The sequence below is a fragment of the Dermochelys coriacea genome, chromosome 8 (assembly GCF_009764565.3).
Source record: "Dermochelys coriacea isolate rDerCor1 chromosome 8, rDerCor1.pri.v4, whole genome shotgun sequence".
Lineage (NCBI taxonomy): Eukaryota > Metazoa > Chordata > Testudines > Dermochelyidae > Dermochelys > Dermochelys coriacea.
This window is the reverse complement of record NC_050075.1, coordinates 30,159,664-30,176,581: the sequence shown is the minus strand read 5'-3', so window position 1 is coordinate 30,176,581 and position 16,918 is coordinate 30,159,664. Positions and strand designations below refer to the sequence as shown.

Sequence of the window (16,918 nt, the reverse complement as noted above, 5' to 3'; positions counted from 1 at the left end):
TCCTTGGAATGAAACTATATTAATAAGAAAAGAAAGTATGAAGCTTAAATGCTTTAATCCTTCTTGTTAACTTTTCATCATTTATTGCTCTTATATGTACATTGTACTATATTAATACAACAGGGGACACTGTCCATTTGCTTTTAAAAGCTATTGTACAGCAATGTGGGAGGAGCAGTAACAGATTGCTTCTGATATCAAAGCAAACTCAGGTCCCATAGACTGTGCAGGGACATTAATGATCTCAGGAAGTTCTTATAAGAGTAGGTATTGTGCTTGTGTCAGGAATGGTCTGTCTCTAGTTAAATTAAAATGGAGTGACAAAATCTAAGTCAACCACAGCACAAATCCTCTGGCACTTAGATATCAGTGATGTGGTTAATAGAAATACTGAGGGGTAGGTTAGATAGATGGAAATCTGGGAGCAAGTTGGGACATAGAGGATAAAAACTCTTCAGTGTTAGACTAGAACATGGCGCAAAAATGTGATATAGTAGCATTCAGAAGGGACACTAGAATGTGCCCTTCTGAGAGCAATAGAAAGAAATTAATTTTACCCAGTTTATTTCCACAACAAAATATTCCTCACCTTTTCCCTAGTAAGAGTCTGTGGGATCAAATTTTGCTTTTCTCATTGTCCCCTTCTAGTCCCATTAACATCAATAAGGATGCACATGTGTAACAGATGGTAGAATTTGGTTCCTCTGTGAACGTGATCGTTCACCCAGTATTTTGTGATGTCTTTTTTTAATCTGAGAGAGTGTTGTTTAAAGTTTGTTTTCCAAAGTCGCAAATATTAGTACAATAATCCAATGATAATTTTGAGTTCAAGGTTTACAGAGTGTAATACTCATTAAATAGAATATTTTTTTTAGTATCCTAGTGGACAAAGTGAAGTGTTTTTGTTGTTGTTTTCATTTTCATTTTTTTAGCACACTAATCTTCTTAAAATGACTTGGGTAACTTACTTGTGCAATTTTTGCTCTAAATAGCCAGCCAGTCAAAGCTGAGAATATTAAAGCGTCAAAATGTAATAATACCGTATTGTATTTTATAAACACGTTTTATCACAATACTTATGTTTAATTCCCATTTAAGTAGATAGTGAGAATAATGGACAGTGCACAAGATGAGGCTAAGACATGGCACATAAAAACATTCCAATACAAGTGTAAAGTTTGTATAAACCATCTCCATCATAATCCCGGATGTCTGATAAATGATTCTCCATACCCCGGCCACTCACCAGCATAACTTCACAATATTTTTGAACTAATATATTGAACTTCTGTTATCATGGCTTGGAATAGGAAACTGTTGTTTCTGACATGTGAAAGCTAGCTTTTGAAATAAGGATGAATTCTTGTCTCTGTTTGTTGCATGACCCCTTGTTCATGCCACCCAAGATTTTGCACTTGTGTCAACCCTTGTGTCTGCCTTATTTTGTATGTAATATATTTACATAATGAAGCGTAGCTTAGATGCAGCATGGGTTTTTGGTTAGATCCTGCTTTTAAAACCTTCCTTACAGTTGGGATGACAGTTGCAGGCAGGCCAAGTGATTTGCCCAAGATAATACAATGAGCCAAAGTGATTTAAAATATAGTTGAACATACTGCTTTCCAAGCCTTTTGCTTGCTACCACTAACTCACATTGCTTTTTAAGGGTGTTGGTTATATGTTTTCTCTTGAGTAACCATTTAGCTTAACTAGGTGCTAACCTTCAGGCACTGAAGGGGTTAAGCAGCAAGATCCTATTGTCAATAATTTAGGCATTCTGAATTAGATTGGTGAAGATAAGGGCTGGAGAAATGTACTATCAAGCCAAGATTGCACAGATATCTTCTTTAAATACTTACAAAAGGGTTGTTGTTTTAGTAGCAAGACTAAGATAAAAAAGATTAAAAGACAATTTTGGGACAGATTTTGTCTCTGTTTATTTTATGAAAGTGCTTTCTCCTTTCATTATGATTCAGACATTTTGAAGTTGGGTTATAATAATATAATAATAATATAATAGCTAAGATTACTGACAGGGCTGTTCTGACCCAAACTGCTACCTGAACCAATTGGGGAATGGCAGCTAATACAGTCAAACAAGTGTTTGTGTTGGACTTAATATTGATTACTTGGTTGGTGGGGGGGAAAGCAGTAGTCTCTTTAATGGATATATTGATGAAGAAAATCTGTATAAAGGAATTTGGAAGCAAGAAAGAATGGTTGAAAGTCTTACTTTGCAGATTGAGTATGACTGTGTGTGTACATTTCAACTTCTTACCCGATAACTTCAGTTTCATGAAGCTCTTTGAATAATTAGTTAATGGTTAATAATTAATATGGATGGTCAGATATATGATAGATATATATATATATATATATATATATATAGATATATAGATATATATATATGATAGATATATGGCTGTTTACATTTGTCAGAAAAGTTGCCTAAGAGGGCCTGAGGGTTTTACTTTTTAAAATTACTTCATTAACAAAATAAAACTGCCACAAATTCCACAGAAAAATATTAATTCCTATTATAGAAAGAAATATCTGAATGTAAACCTATATCTTCAATATTTCCTGTTTTAAAAAGTGTGTATTTAACTTAAAATTAATTTAGCCACATGTCTCACAAAAATAGACCATATCTGTCTAAATCCTTATTTGTCATTCAGGAGTAAAATTATTTTATATTTGGAGAGAGTGGGTTTGTTTGCTTTTTTAAACATTCTATCACCTTCTGTAAGGGATAATTCTTTCACCATCCCCCTAATTAGAAATGCTTCCCCTAAAGATAAACTGAGACTTTCTAACTGTCATATTAGAAGTTTGTCCCTCTGCAAAACTGAGGGAAAAACACACACCTGGAACTGACACTTGGTTTGTTTTTGGTAACAGATGCAGTCTTTGAGATTATGGTTGCCCCTTTGTATTTAGATTTCTAAACTATGATGTTTCAGATCCAGAGCTGAGATATTCTTTGTGTATCAGCTAATCTCTCAAAGGTAAAAGAGATCCGGAAGGAAAGCTGAATGTAGTGTATTAGTATCTGTTTGATTGCTTTAAATCCTACACAAGAACTAGGCTTACATGATGATATCATGTAGCAATACTGCTTCCTGATATTATTTCTTTTAATTAGAGATATGTTTCTTCAATAAAAATCTTAATATTGTAATATCGTGTACAATTTTCTCCTTTTATCTTTATAACTGTACTGTTCAATGATGCTTACATTATCAATACTGCTCCATTGTATCATCATTCTTAGGTTTTCTGCTTCTCCATTGTAAAATCTCTAGTTTCCTTCACTCTGGGCTAACACTTGACATAAGAAATTTTTTTAATTAAAAAAAATAATGTAGATATTCTGGAGATGGGATAGGTGTGTTGAATTCCTGAGGTCTTAGACAACCTCATCCTACTGTTGTCTATTAGCTGGGTATCTGCAAGTTGGACCAATAAATACATGAAAGATTGTGAGAGACTCAAATACTATGAAAAAAGAAAAGGAGTACTTGTGGCACCTTAGAGACTAACAAATTTATTTGAGCGTAAGCTTAAGCTCACTTCATTGGATGCTTATGCTCAGATAAATTTGTTAGTCTCTAAGGTGCCACAAGTACTCCTTTTCTTTTTGCAAATACAGACTAACACGGCTGCTACTCTGAAACCTGTCAAATACTATGGTGAAGTCGGTCAGATAAGTACCTACAATAGACATATGCCATTTGATATTTTGAATTAAGTGAAATGGTCGCACAATTTAATTTAGGGGGAAAGAAAGAATATGTGCAAGATTAGTCACAAATGTTGTGTGCACTTTTACCACATAGACGTGCGTGTGGTAGAGAGATTCAGTAGAGTGCTACTCACAAGGTCAGTGATCTGCTAACAAAAATTCAGTACCTGTACTGTGATCTTGATATATCAGAGAGAGACAGATTAATATCAAGTAAAAATACTGGTTACAAAATGTTTATAAAATTAAATCTATGTGGTAGCTTATTTAGTAAATGTTACACAAATGAAATGAATGTTCGCTGAATACTAAAGGAGCATTTAGTCTTTGATATCAGTCTTTGTACAATTTAATTTAATTTTCAGTGTACATTTCTAAAGCACCCATCGAGTGTCTGGGTTCTATACAACACATATAAAGCCAGTTAAATTCAGTGGGACCCAAAGATAACCACCAACAGCAGAATTACTTCTGACATATTACAAAAAAAGTTCATATTTACCAAACCAACAATTGTCTAATTACCTTTTTCCCCTCTTCTGGGTTTTCTCTTTACTTCTTTTTATATATATATTCATTTTTCATCCTAAAAAAGGAAGCATATAGACAATAAAATGCAATTTGGTTTTATCTAGCACCTCTTGTTCACTAAATATCCCACATCTTTTTACAACTCTGTTTGCTAGATACAGTTATAGGTATTGCAATAACACCTTAGGTAAATCTTGCAAGTATTACACACTCAAAAGTACTATACATACAGCAGTGAACAACAGAATGCTTCCTCTTTTAGAAAAGTGCAATGAGCTCTTCAATTGGGTAGCCAGTTGTCTTCAGTTCTAGTAGAATATCTTCAATTTCACATCTTATCATAATGGCTAGGCTTCTAACAGTATTGTATACATCAAGTTATTTGCCATGATTACTAGACATTGAGCATTTCTAAACAACATTGTTGCTTCCCATTTATATTGCAGAAGTACTCAAAGGCCAACCAAGTCAGGGCTCTATTGAGTTAGACACGATACAGACATGCAGAAAATGCTCCAAATTGCTATCAGTCTAAAAGACAAGACATAAGTTCATGAGGCAAACAAGAATGTTGGACAGGCACATGTGTGGAGAAGACAAAAATAACAGGGTGTGTGCAATTTTTAGCCACTCACACATTGCTGCCTGTCTAGCCATTACCAATTATCCATCTAGCCCAGTACCCTGTCTTCCAACAGTGCTTCTGAGGAAAGCACAGTTCCAGTGCTTCTGAGGAAATGAACAAACGGGCAATCATGGAGTGATCCATCCCCTGTTGTCCACTCTCAGCTTCTGGCAAACAGAGGCTAGGAACACTCAGATTTTGGGATTGCATCCCTGACCATCCTGGCTAATACCTGTTGATAGATCTATCCTCCATGAACTTACCTAATTCTTTTTTGAACCCTGTTATAGTTTTGGCCTTTACAACATCCCCTGGCAAAGAGTTCCACGGGTTGACTGTGCTTTGTGTGAAGTACTTCCTTTGGTTTGTTTTAAACCTCCTGCCTGTTCATTTCATTGGGTGACCCCTAATTCTTGTGTTATGTGAAGAAGTAAATAACATTTCCTTATTCACTTTTTCCACACCAGTCAAGATCTTATAGACCTCTACCATATCCCCTTTTAGTCATCTCCTTTCCATCCTGAAAAGTCCCAGTCTTTTTAATAAAAAGAAAAGGAGTACTTGTGGCACCTTAGAGACTAACAAATTTATTAGAGCATAAGCTTTCGTTGCATCCGATGAAGTGAGCTGTAGCTCACGAAAGCTTATGCTCTAATAAATTTGTTAGTCTCTAAGGTGCCACAAGTACTCCTTTTCTTTTTGCGAATACAGACTAACACGGCTGCTACTCTGAAACCAGTCTTTTTAATCTCTCCTTATACAGTGACTGTTCCATACCTGTAATCATTTTTGTTGCCCTTCTTCATACCTTTTCCAATTCTAATATATCTCTTTTGAGATGGGGTGACCAGATCTGCATGCAGTATTCAAGATGTGGGTATACCATGCATTTATATAGAGTCATGATATTTTCTGTCTCATTATCTATTCCTTTCCTAATGGATCCTAACATTCTGTTAGGTTTTTTTTTTTTGACTGCTGCAGCACATTGAGTGGATGTTTTTAGAGAACTATCCATAATGACTCCAAGATGTCTCTCTTGAGTGGTAACAGCTAATTCAGGCCCCATCATTTTGTATGTATAGTTGGGATTATGTTTTCCAATGTGCATTACTTTGTATTTATCAACATTGAATTTCATCTGACATTATTTTGCCCACTCACCCAGTTTTGTGAGATCTCTTGAGTAATTTTGTGTCATCTGAAAATGTTGCCACTTCACTGTTTACCCCTTTTTTCAAGATCGTTTATGAATATGTTGAACAGCACTGGTTCCAGTACAGAACCCTAGGGGACACCACTATCTATCTATCTCTATTTTGAAAACTGCCATTTATTCTTACCCTTTATTTCCTGTCTTTTCACCAGTTACTGATTCACAAGAGGATCTTCCCTCTTGTCCCATGACTGCGTACTTTGCTTAAGAGCCTTTGGTGAGGGACCTTGTATCTGGGACCCAGGGCATTTAAATAAGCAAACCCAATTCTTCAACTCTCTTCATACTGAGACAGACAGACAGAGAAGAGAATAAAGCAGTAGTAAAACAGAAGGCATTGTGTCCCCATACTCACTCTCTTAGAGCAATCAAGGAGGCTTATTGTGCACTACTTAATTTTTCAGTGACCCACAGTCAAGCTCATTAGAATAATCTAACCTCAGTGCCGCAAGGGCAGAGTCACTTTTGTCAGCGTATTAACAGATAGTTGCATTCTGTTGGTGTTCTGAGCTGGCTCCAGTCATATGCAACACCTGATCATCTGAACCCCAACCCCCACACCTTTCCTGCAATTGCACTGTACAAAGGAAAAGCTTCTCTCAGGAAAGCCTATGAGGACTAGGCCTATGCTAAGAATGATCCGTACTGGGGAAACCTCGGCTATTCCTAGTCATAATAGCATGATTTAAGGCTAAAGCATCAGCTTGAAATTTATAGTCTTCATTACAAATGCCACTATGATTCAAGTCAAATCATTTTATTTGGGCAGTAGTTTTGGGGTATAGAGGAAATGTGTATAAAAAGGGATGCACTGAGATATTTAAAATTCCCTCACCCCTCCTTGGCACAGCTGGACTTAAAAAAAAAATAGAGTATTGGTTAACCAGAATCACTTACTGTAATACTTTTGTTGGCTGCTGATCCCAGTTTGCAACTCAACAAACTGTCTAGTGGGCTTATTATACAAAGGTTCAGTTTAATAATTCAGTGGCATGTTGCTAAGATGATGTAGTCAATACACTAGCTGTCCCTCATCTTGGATAGTCTTCAGTATACTTTCAGCGTAGCATGAATCTTCAGTTTCTAATTTAAAAACAATCCACAAACTTTTCTTCTTTTTTTAAAGTAAAATCTAAATGTCCAGGTGATTTTGGTGCAATAATGTAAGGAACAATTATTACTTTGGTATTATGTATCCCTCACTTTTAATCTTCTCATTTGTCTTTGGCTCATTTGGTTTGTTCTCAAGTCATCCATAAAAATTAAATGGATATTGACTACAAGGTGGTAGAACAGAATATACAAAAAATATTAAAGTAATTGAACTGGTATGATTTGAGTGGACAAATGCCCAGAGATTCAGCAGTAAGATTGCCACCTGCTTCATCTTCCTCTTGATTTTTTAGATGAGTGAGTATGTGTGACTGACTCCTGGGGAGTTCTATCTTAGGCTATCTTAGTGGTTAAGATTTGTCAAATGCCCCATCTTCATCATCACCACTCCATCCTTTCTCCCTTGAAGTCCTCCAGAGAATACATGCCTTCTTATAGGGTTAGAAACCCTAGTATTCCCTCAGAGACATGTTTTTAATATATATATAAAAACAATAAGGCAAACAATGAAACATGGAACTAACATAATTTCTGCCAAGCACCCTTGTTAAATAATCTTGCTTTGCTACATCATGGCTAGAGATGGGCAAAGAATTGACTTTTTGGTTCTCTGGCAGTGCTGCGGGGGATAGGAGGATGGAGTTTGGTTCAACAGGAACCAAAAGCTATATTTTTCAGAATTTTTGGTGAATCAAAAAGTTGACAGATGGATGTTGGGTCGAACAAAATGTTTTGTTTTGTTTTACATGAAATGTTTAGTTTCTGGGCATTGTTAACCTCTTTTTAATAAAAGCTAAGGAAATGAAGGGCAAGATTCATAAAACAGGAGGAGCAGGAGGACAAAGCAATCCCTTTATATCCAATAGCCCAGTGTTTAGGGTTTGAATCCCTTTCCTAGAGCAGGGACTGGAACTCAAATCTTCCCACTCCTAAACTAATGCCTTTAACCACCAGACTATTGGCTATTCTGAGTTGTTTGTCTGTCAGACTTTCCCGTTGAAGCCATTCTATTTTGTATAAAATACGTCAATAGTCATTAAGCCAGAGAGAGAGAGTGACTGAGAATGATTCTATAGCTATTGTGGTTAGGGCACTCAGATGGGAGACCCAACTTCAAATCGCTTTGCCAATCATTACATATACAAAGTGGAACGGCTTCAGCAGGAGAGATTGAGAGCTCCACTCCAGAATAACCTATGGACTGGTTGTCAGGGCACTCTCCTTAGAGCAGAGAAGACCTGGGTTAAAATTCCTGCTTCAGAGCAGAGATTTTAATCTTGGTCTCCCTCCCACATTTCAGGTGAGTACCCAAATAACTGGACTATTGGGCCTAAGAGCACCACCACCTCTTCCTCCTCCCGTTTTGTGAATGGAATCTTAGAGCCCTTGTGATTCTAGCTCAAAAAAAAAAAGTGTTAAAGTGGGTGTAAAATGTATCAATTCAGTGAAAAACTGGCAAATTCTTGCCCTTAGGCTAATGCCGTCTTTGATCCAACTTGGCAATAGAACAAGGAGTACTTGTGGCACCTTAGAGACTAACAAATTTATTTGAACATAAGCTTTCATGGGCTAAAGCCCACTTCATGCATCTGATGAAGTGGGCTTTAGCCCAGGAAAGCTTATACTCAAATACATTTGTTAGTCTCTAAGGTGTCACAAGTACTCCTCGTTCTTTTTTGCTGATACAGACTAACACAGCTACCGCTCTGAAACTTGGCAATAGAGTCTTCTTCTACAAAAGATACTTAGTTCACATCTACTGAAAATAAAAGATAGAATTGGAACCCAAATAAGTACAAATCCTTTTGGGGGGTTAAAAAACTATACAACAGATACCTTTTCAAATGATCTAACAATCACCAATTTTATCTTTCTGATTTCTTCCCTCCCCCTCCTGTTGGGCCTATGGCAATGAAGAACAACAGACAGTTATCAGTCAGGAGTAACTAGGGAAACCACAAAACCTGCCCCAATTGCTATGGAGACAGCCATTTGTGTGTTTGGTATGCACTATTTGTTACATTAGTAACTGGGGACAGTAAAATAAGGATGTTGTAAATACCATGAAATTGAAAGGGGATGTTGGATGTCGGGGAGGGGAGGTTTCAGAGTAGCAGCCGTGTTACTCTGTATTCTCAAAAAGAAAAGGAAGGTTTTAATTTTTTAATTGTTAAGTATTGCTTTAAATTGATGTGATGTTTGTATAAAATGCTGCTTGCCCCCAAAATAACAAAGCCAGTTAATTTTATTTACAGAGAGAGCAAATATTGGTAACTTTAAACTTCATAAACTGGAGAATAATTAAAAAAAACAAAAACAAAAAAAAAACCCCTAATCTGTTACTTAACAACCTTGGTAACACAGAATGGGATTGAGAATTGATCGGATCTGACTAGTTATGCTATGCAAATGAGCTATTTCTGCATAGTGCTTTGAATGTTGCTGTCTCCAAACCATAATTGTCCTAAAAAGATACAATTCTGGAGTAAGGCTCAAAATGTCAAAGGTGGATCACTTTAGCTCTTTCCCCCTTATAGACGCATTTTTACCCCTTTCAACCTGTATTTTAATGTTAACATCAATTTATTTAATCTACACATTTTAAAAATATTATCATCAAAGATTTTAATTTTGTTGAAATTCTTCAAAGATGAGTAAAATTTAAGTATGAAAAATGAAAATTGATTAAAAATAATGTTTTTAAAATTCCGTCTTCTTTGTTAATGCACTTGTTGATTATTGAAACTGAAAGAATTGAAACTGTGTACCTCCCAGTCCCCTCTGGGGAGTTTCTTTATGTATGAAACCTCTCTAAACGCCCAATCCTTCAATTCTTAGGCATGTGAGAAATTTTACTTATGTGTGTTGGGCCAGTTTTCTTCAAATTATTCATGTGCTTAAGCATCTGCAGGATCAGACTCTAGATTTGGACAGTGAATGTAGACTAATCTGTTTCTGGTTCTTATGAACTATCTAAGTGCTGCACTATCAGAGTGCATACGCTGCCGGTGAAATACATCCAAACAGTTGTTTCCTCTAGAGTGCTAAGAAAAAGTTCCTATGAACACATCTGTCAAAATGAGTATTTTGGAGGGATGATTAATTAATCTTAAAGTTTGGGCCTAAATTCCTTGGCAGTTGTCTTTTTAAAAAAGGGTACAGTCAAAGCACCTTCCCACTAAATGTCCGTAAAAAATCTCAGTCTAAAACACAGTAAAATATTTTAATGTGAAAATGAATTTGTTGTTGACATTTCCCACTGATGTGTGAAATATTTTTTCATTTGCTAACACATGACATACTTCTGAGATATTAATCTGCCACGTGTATTTGTATTAGTGTGGAGTTCTCTTAAATGAACAACTATTAGGATGTAAAACTATTCTTCCGCTTAAGAAACATGTATGCTAAATAGTCATATAAAATACACGAAATCAAATGTATTAAATGAGAATAACTGCAAAGTATGCATAATAGTCCTTGTTAAAACAGATTCATGTTTACATTTTTAACTAGCCTCCAGATCGAGCATACAAAGTGAAGACATTAATTAAACTCGTGTTCTGTCTTGTTTTTTAATAGATAATTTGGATTCTACAATGTCCTGACTAATGTTTGTACATTTAAAAAATATTTTCCTATACTACCAATAAACAAAATATAGCAAAACAAAGTGAGAATTTAGCTTGTTGTTTCAACATACTTAGAGCTTCATTGTCTTTTTCTTTCGGTACATAGGCTTGTTAGTTGCAAAAAAGGTAGTGAACTCTGTTGCATTTGGTATCTGATTATAGAACAAAGGAACAGTGTTATTTGCAGAATAATTACCAAAATGATCAATTTAGATTTCTGAATATTAAAGGATTTTTTTAATGGCAAAAGGAAATGAGCATTTTGAAATCCTATTCTTTCTTATAATGAAATTTGAAATTTAACTCTCACCTTATGGTAGATAATATGCAAATCCAAATATCTGAGCCAAAGTGTTGCAGTATCATGGGATTTGGTGCTAAAATTTAGCTCCATCTCTTGGCTAAATAGCAGTTGAAATATAAGGATTTAATAGTTACAGGAGTGCAGCATTGTTTCTCAATTTTAACGAAAGATGTTTTATCTTAATTTTGTATTATAAAATGCCAGTTTTAAAGACAAATAATTATCCATCAGTCACATAATTTCTTGGTCAATTATAATTTATATTTTCTATGCTTCTTACTGAAAACACTGAGTAGTAAGTGGGTGACATGAAATTATACTATACATAACACCATATTATTATACATATAATATGCATGGTGTATGTTAAGTATAGTTAATCCTGCTTCAATGCAGAGGGATAGACTAGTTGTCCCCTTCTTGCTTATAGTTCTATGATTTTTATATCTATCTATCTATCTATCTATCTATCTATCTGTCTGCAAGAGCAGATTTATTTAAAAAGGGAATGTTTCATTTCTTCAGTCAACAGCTTACAAGCTTCAAGTGTTCCTGTCTCAAAAGTTACCTTTATCTTAAATAGCTAATACATTTTTTCCTTGATATCCAATTTTACTCTTTTTTTCTGAATTCTTTTGTTATATATCTTTAGCTGTTGTTATTGTCTAGTAGCTAATTGCCTGTCATAGAAGTTTCAGTTCCCTGGAGCCTCTTGGGTGAAGTCAGAGCAGCTATTTAATCACACATATGTTGCAGGGTTTCCTATGCTTGCTGACGTCAAAGCAAGAGACACTCTGACAAAAGCCACGGACCCAAGGCCAGTGTCTAATGTATGAAATTATTCACGAGGGGTTTACCCCATTTAAACCTAAGCAAACACTTTAATTCCTGTTAATGTTAGGGATCCATCTTAACCTGACAAAAGCCTGGAGGTTCAGAATTAAATCTGGCACTCCTTCCTTAAGCCTCCCCCCCCCCGCCTTTGTTTCTAGTTATCACAGCCTACATGATGCAGATTGTAAGTCTTCCTGCTGTTCAGAGGCTCCAGTAATACCCCAGCAGTGACTGCCTGAGTGGAAAGATGCAGTTTGTTTCGTCTGCTGTTTTCTTTCGTAGTTCAAATTGTTAATGTTATCCAAACATATTCTTTATTATTAATCATAAGAATACATTGTATCTGTCCATCTGTGCGGAAGAAAAACAGGAGGCCATGGATGTGGTTTAATTAGGCTGCAGCTTTATTCACTTATAATATCCAGGGGTACCAGGCAACATATTGTACAGCTTAGGAAGGAGGGGGTCAGCTTCCCACTGACAAGAGCTAGGAGTCCCAAACCCTCTTCCTTAGCCCCTTCAAGGGGGTCAGGAAAAAGAGGGAGTTGACTCCCTGCTGATGAGATGTAGGATCCCCAACTTCCTCTTACTTAACTTCCTTAAGGAATGCTTTCTTCCAAATCCTTTCCCAATCCATTTTGTCCAATAACTGTATCCCTTCTATACCAAGTATGTGCACTGGACATCCATCACAAGTTTTACATAGTAAATTGTGACAGTATAACCTAATCCCCTTACTCCACCCCACAAGGTCACAGAACAGTTGTGGGGAAGGTGAAAAAAAACAAACATCTGGCTTCGACCAATCCCGGGGTAAGAGGAAAATTCCTTCTCAGCTCTGAAAAGAATATGGCAATTAGCATAATTCCCACAGTGGTTCAAAAGACAACCCATTTGCAAAGTACATGTGTGGGTAGCCCAGTCCTGGTAAAGAGGTTGCTTGGGACATAAATACCCCCCTACTCTTCTAGTCAGCAGGAAGGACAATGCAGTGACCTTGTCCTAACCTAACCCCATCTGCTTCCTGCCCTTCCCGTCCATATCTATGAACTTTCCCATTTCTTCCCACTTGCTATAAGGGAGCTCCTACAGGGGTAAACCCCCTTTTCCTCCAGCAAGCTATACAAAGACCCACTTTCATAAAGGTTGCAGTGGGCACGTTTTATAGTGCCTTTTATAAGAGGCAATTCGACCACTTTGCAAGTGTTAGATAAGCCTCAAAACATCCCCATGTGGTCAGTGTTGTATTCATTTCATAGGTGGGGAGAAAGTCAAGTAAAGAGCAAGTTTCCAAAGATCACATATCAAGTGAGCGGTGGAAGAATACCAGTCCTCCTGTCCTCTGCTCTAACTATCAGAGATGCAGCCTCTCTTAATTATATTATTTTGGTAATAGCAAGGAGAAAAATCTCTTCAACAAACATCTGAAAGCTGACACACAAAACTGTCACATAAAACGAATGCCATTTTTGAAACTTACCTGAAAGATAGTAATAGCTGACAAATGAATATTTAGTTCTTTTATGTGCATGTTTGAACACTACATTCGGAGCTAAGTGATAAGAGGAGACAGTTGTGGTACAACGTGTAACTCAGGAAAATGCAGTCCTGCGTTCTCTATTGTTTTTTCTCTCCGACTCTTCAGTTTTTCTGTATATGCTATAGCTTTTCTCAGATCCTGATTTTTTTCTTTAAAAGCACAAGTTGTCCATTTTGAGTATTACAGCATATGATTGGTTTCCCCAATCTTGCCAACAGGCACATGATTAAATTTAAGATGATAATTAATCCTATTGTCTTCAGAGGGGTAATTCACGTGCTTAAAATAAGCACATGCATAAATGTTTGCAGGATTGGGGCCTTAATCATTTACAGAACGAAGACTAAAGCTCAGGTGGCACTGGCCCCCTGTTGCATTCTCTAAATGCTTAACCTGGCTGTCTTTCAGACACCATGCTCCTATAGTTTGTTTGTTAGGAAGCTGAAATTAGTCCTAAAGGGCAAAGTATAACTAATACAAAATGAGATCCATCTAGAAAGCTTAATAATTTGGGGACCAATTCTATGAATATACAGTACTAGCTCTGCGAAGCATGTAGTGCTTACCTTACTGCTGTGAATGGACCCATTGATTAATAGACCCCTCAAGCATTAAGCTTGGTAGTTAGTGTTGGCAGGATTGGGTCCATAGAGAGCTATATATGATTTATTAAAAACATTTTACCATAAATTCCAAGCAATAGAACAGCATTATTAAAAAAGAAACTTTATGCTGTTTATAAATACCTATATGACTAACAGAAGGCTTTCTGATGTTGAATACGTATATTATTCAGTCTGGGCTTATTTACTTAGATGTTAGATCTTAACATATTTGACAGTAAAGTAGATAGAATACTGTACCTCAATTAAAACTAGGCAACACAATCTATTGAGTTTGAAAAGAAAGAAATAGGTGGTACTCGTGTTCACCTAATCTGTGGCTCTTGCTTTTTCTTTAACATGCTTTTTCTTTAACATCAAATGCAAAGCACCTGTGAATTAGATGAATAATGTACATGAGGAAGCAAGTTGCAATATAAAGTTCTTAAATACACACACAATGGATATCATGTGTTTTACTCCATTTTAAATGCTTGTTACAGCAAGCAATCCTAACACCTAAATTATCACTTAGACACCGTTCCAGTAAAGTGACACATGTTAACATTTCAGAAACCACCAGTAAATAAAGATCCAAAAAGTAGCATCTCAGCAATTCCTTCCTTCTACCCCCAAAAGATGCAGAAGTGTGTGTGTGTGTGTGTGTGTGATCCCCTTTAGATGATTTTACATCTTTCTTTTGTTTCAGCATGAGGGATGCTGCTCAAAGATTTGCTGAATTCAGCATGTTTTGTTAGGTTATGAGCTCTATGAGAAACTTAAACTGGGTTTGTGCTTGTAAGCTGTTTGGTAGCCTTGATAATCAGTATGATTTTTCATACACTTTAAATCCATAAAAAGCTTGGAGTTTACTGAGCCTGGTCCATTATGATAGGACCACATCAGCTTGGGTAAATGTCACTTGGGCTTTATATATATATATATATACATGTACTCAGCATAATTTATATCAATAGGCTCAATTTGTACCTATGTGGCGATTCATGAAGTTTAAAATGAATGTTAGTCATTTAGAACTGTAAATTAACACACGCTTTCTACTTAAAAAGATGCTAACTATCTTTTTTTATTGTATTATAATTATTATTATATACAATTGATGGTTTATTTCTACTTTCACTGGAAGGTTGCTGGGGCAATGCATGGTTTCTTAAATGTCTGTACAGTGCAAAGCACAAAGGATGATTATTTTTCTACCACACCACATTATCATATCTCTACCAGTGCAAGTGTGTATATGTACACTGTTATATATACATTGTTATAATAATTTTGTTTAATATGCAGTTGCACCTATAAACCCCAAAAAGATCATAGCACTGCAGAACAGACAGTCCCGTCAACCTTGTAGTCTAGGCAAAGGACCACACAGAACAAGGGGTGTATACTCACATCTTTTGCAATGTCTGTACTGTATTCAAATGTATGTATAGTTTGTACAGCAGCATATAATACCAATCTTTTTACAGTGTGAAATGTAAATTATCAGATACATAGGGACTTAAATCCTTAAATTATACATTTTGATTCAAGCGCTGGAAGCATAAAAAATAATTTTCTAGTTGAAATGCACGTTTGCATATGTATCCAAATGTTCCCAAATACTGTAAAATATATTTAAACATGCATATTTGGGTAAAATAAATGTGAAAAATCAATATTAGGTGTACACTGGTTTCATAGCAAAGTACTATATTATTAAGACTGTAATTGTGTGTGTGTGTGTGTGTGCGCGCGCGCGCATGCACACAATTTCTTGAATATTTTCTATCAGTGGATTTCTCTCACTGATACAGTTAGGCAGAATCTGTATTTAGTCAAAAATCTTTCAATAGAATGGCCAGCCAGATGGGACCAGTAACAATAGAAAGAAGCCTCGAACACCACAGACATTTGGTGCTTAGAATAATAAAAAGACTATAAAATTAGATTAGTTGAGTCTAATTGAGAATTGGTATATCCCCCGTGCACTCTTGCAGCTCTTGGGCAGATAAAGCCTTGAGATTTAGTACTTTCAGGACAGAGGACTGCAACTTCCAGTAAAAGAAAAAAAAGGCATTCTGGGAGGTCGCAGAGGGCAGTGCAGTGACCTCCAATGATTTACAGGCCTTTAGCTTAATGAAATTGTTTCAGTGACATGACGGTAAAAGCTCATAATGGATTGGATGCCCTAATGTAATGAAATTACTCCCTTCTGCCTTAAAAAAAAAAAAGAAAAGAAAAAGAAAAAAAAAAGCGCAATTAATATTTACTGAGACCTGACAGGCTTCAGTGTGCTGTTCTGTGCAGTTCTTTCAGACAGTCAGTGAGAAGAGACAGAGCAGCGTGGCAGGCTATGAGCAAGCCTCTTCCTGGGGGACGAGCAAAGACTGCAAGGGGGTGGAGGGACACCTCAGTGACAGGAAAGACTGGAACCCAGTGTTTTAAGGCAGCTTAGTTACCCAGCAAACCTTCATACTTTCCCTTCCTTCCTGCAGGCAACTGGACAACAACCAGATCAGCTGCATTGAAGATGGAGCCTTCAGAGCCCTGCGTGACTTGGAGATTCTGTGAGTTGACTTTGTGATTTCTTTTGTGTGTGTTTGTCTCTCTCCATGCTGCAGTGCTGATTAAATGTAGGGATTTTTTTGTTTTTGGTCTTCTTCTTACCCTGGCCAAAATGTTATAACCAGAGAAGTGAAATGTCTCACCTCCCCCAGATGGGGATTACTGCTAATTAAACTACAAAAGAGGACTTATGTGCTGATGCTCCTGA

The 16,918-nt window shown here is 36.4% G+C and overlaps 1 protein-coding gene across 1 annotated transcript in view; it reads left to right on the top strand.

Moving 5' to 3' along the window:
- Positions 1-16,918, top strand: part of SLIT3 (slit guidance ligand 3) — a 796,449-nt gene that overhangs the window by 466,885 nt on the left and 312,646 nt on the right. The window contains exon 6 of the mRNA XM_038413692.2: positions 16,641-16,712. Within this exon, the coding sequence (XP_038269620.1) occupies positions 16,641-16,712 (72 nt within the window). The remainder of the gene's footprint in view (positions 1-16,640; positions 16,713-16,918) is intronic.